This window comes from Octopus bimaculoides, chromosome 9, assembly GCF_001194135.2.
Source record: "Octopus bimaculoides isolate UCB-OBI-ISO-001 chromosome 9, ASM119413v2, whole genome shotgun sequence".
NCBI lineage: Eukaryota > Metazoa > Mollusca > Cephalopoda > Octopoda > Octopodidae > Octopus > Octopus bimaculoides.
Window position 1 is genome coordinate 90,371,785 of NC_068989.1, and position 1,216 is coordinate 90,373,000.

The following is a 1,216-nucleotide window of genomic DNA, read 5'->3' on the forward strand; positions in this document are numbered from 1 at the left end:
TCAGTTGATTACATTGGCCTAATGCTCAACTGAAAGGAGGAAAGGCAAACTTGACCTTGACACAGCATTTTGTCTGGCATGCTAACAATTCTGCCAGATCCACCACCTTAATAATTATAACAATAATAGTAATAATAATAATAATCATCATCATCTTTGTTTAACATCCGCTTTCCATGCTGGCATGGGTTGGATGGTTTGATAATAATAATAATAATAATAATAATAATAATAATAACAATGAAATAATAATAATGAAATGATTTTAAATTATCAAACACAGAATAATGCTAATAATATAGCCTGAACAGGATAAGATACCCCTAATTTGCAGAAAAAAGTGTTGGCGGCCCAGCAAAATAGGGGTAGTTTATCCTGTTCAGGCTATATTATTAGCATTATCCTGCGTTTGAGAATTTAAAAATCACTTCATTATTATTATTTCATTGTTATTATTATTATTATTATTATTATTATTATTATTATTATTATCAAACCATCCAACCCATGCCAGCATGGAAAGCGGATGTTAAACGACGATGATGATGATGATGATATATATATATATAATAATAATAATAATAATAATGCTTTCTACTAAAGTCATGATGCCTGAAATTTGGCGGGACAGAAGTAGTTAATTACATTGACCCCAGTGTTTCACTGGTACTTAATTTATTGACCCCAAAAGGAAGAAAGGCGAAGTCAACCTCAGCAGAATTTGAACTCAGAACATCGGATAATTTCTCATGCAGACACAAAGTCAATAAACCAAGATGAACAGTAATGATTTTTCATATTGGTACAAGACCATAAATGTATTCAGAGTGAGAGTTAACGTTAATTAAAAGCTGTACTCCAAGTGTTCTATTATAATAATTGACGAATTCTTTTTTGTTTTCTTTTTGGCTCTCTTTGTATTTCAGTATCAAAGAAACCAGGTTGTAGTCACAACCATGAACATGTCTGTGATACTCTTGATGAAGAATTCTCCAATATCTGTTTATTGAATGGTCATAACAGGAGTTTAGCTTACTGGGGACACTGCCAAGTGAGGACACTTTGAATAATCTCTCTCTCTCTCTCTCTCTCTCTCTCTCTCTCTATATATATATATATATATATATATATATATATATATCATCATCATCATCATCATCATCATCGTTTAACGTCCGCTTTCCATGCTAGCATGGGTTGGACGATTTGACTGAGG

At 32.1% G+C, this 1,216-nt stretch overlaps 1 protein-coding gene across 1 annotated transcript in view; it reads left to right on the top strand.

Moving 5' to 3' along the window:
• LOC106877629 (reversion-inducing cysteine-rich protein with Kazal motifs) overlaps positions 1–1,216 on the top strand; it is a 194,539-nt gene that overhangs the window by 186,674 nt on the left and 6,649 nt on the right. The window contains exon 20 of the mRNA XM_052970945.1: positions 927–1,051. Coding sequence (XP_052826905.1) covers positions 927–1,051 — 125 coding nt within the window. The remainder of the gene's footprint in view (positions 1–926; positions 1,052–1,216) is intronic.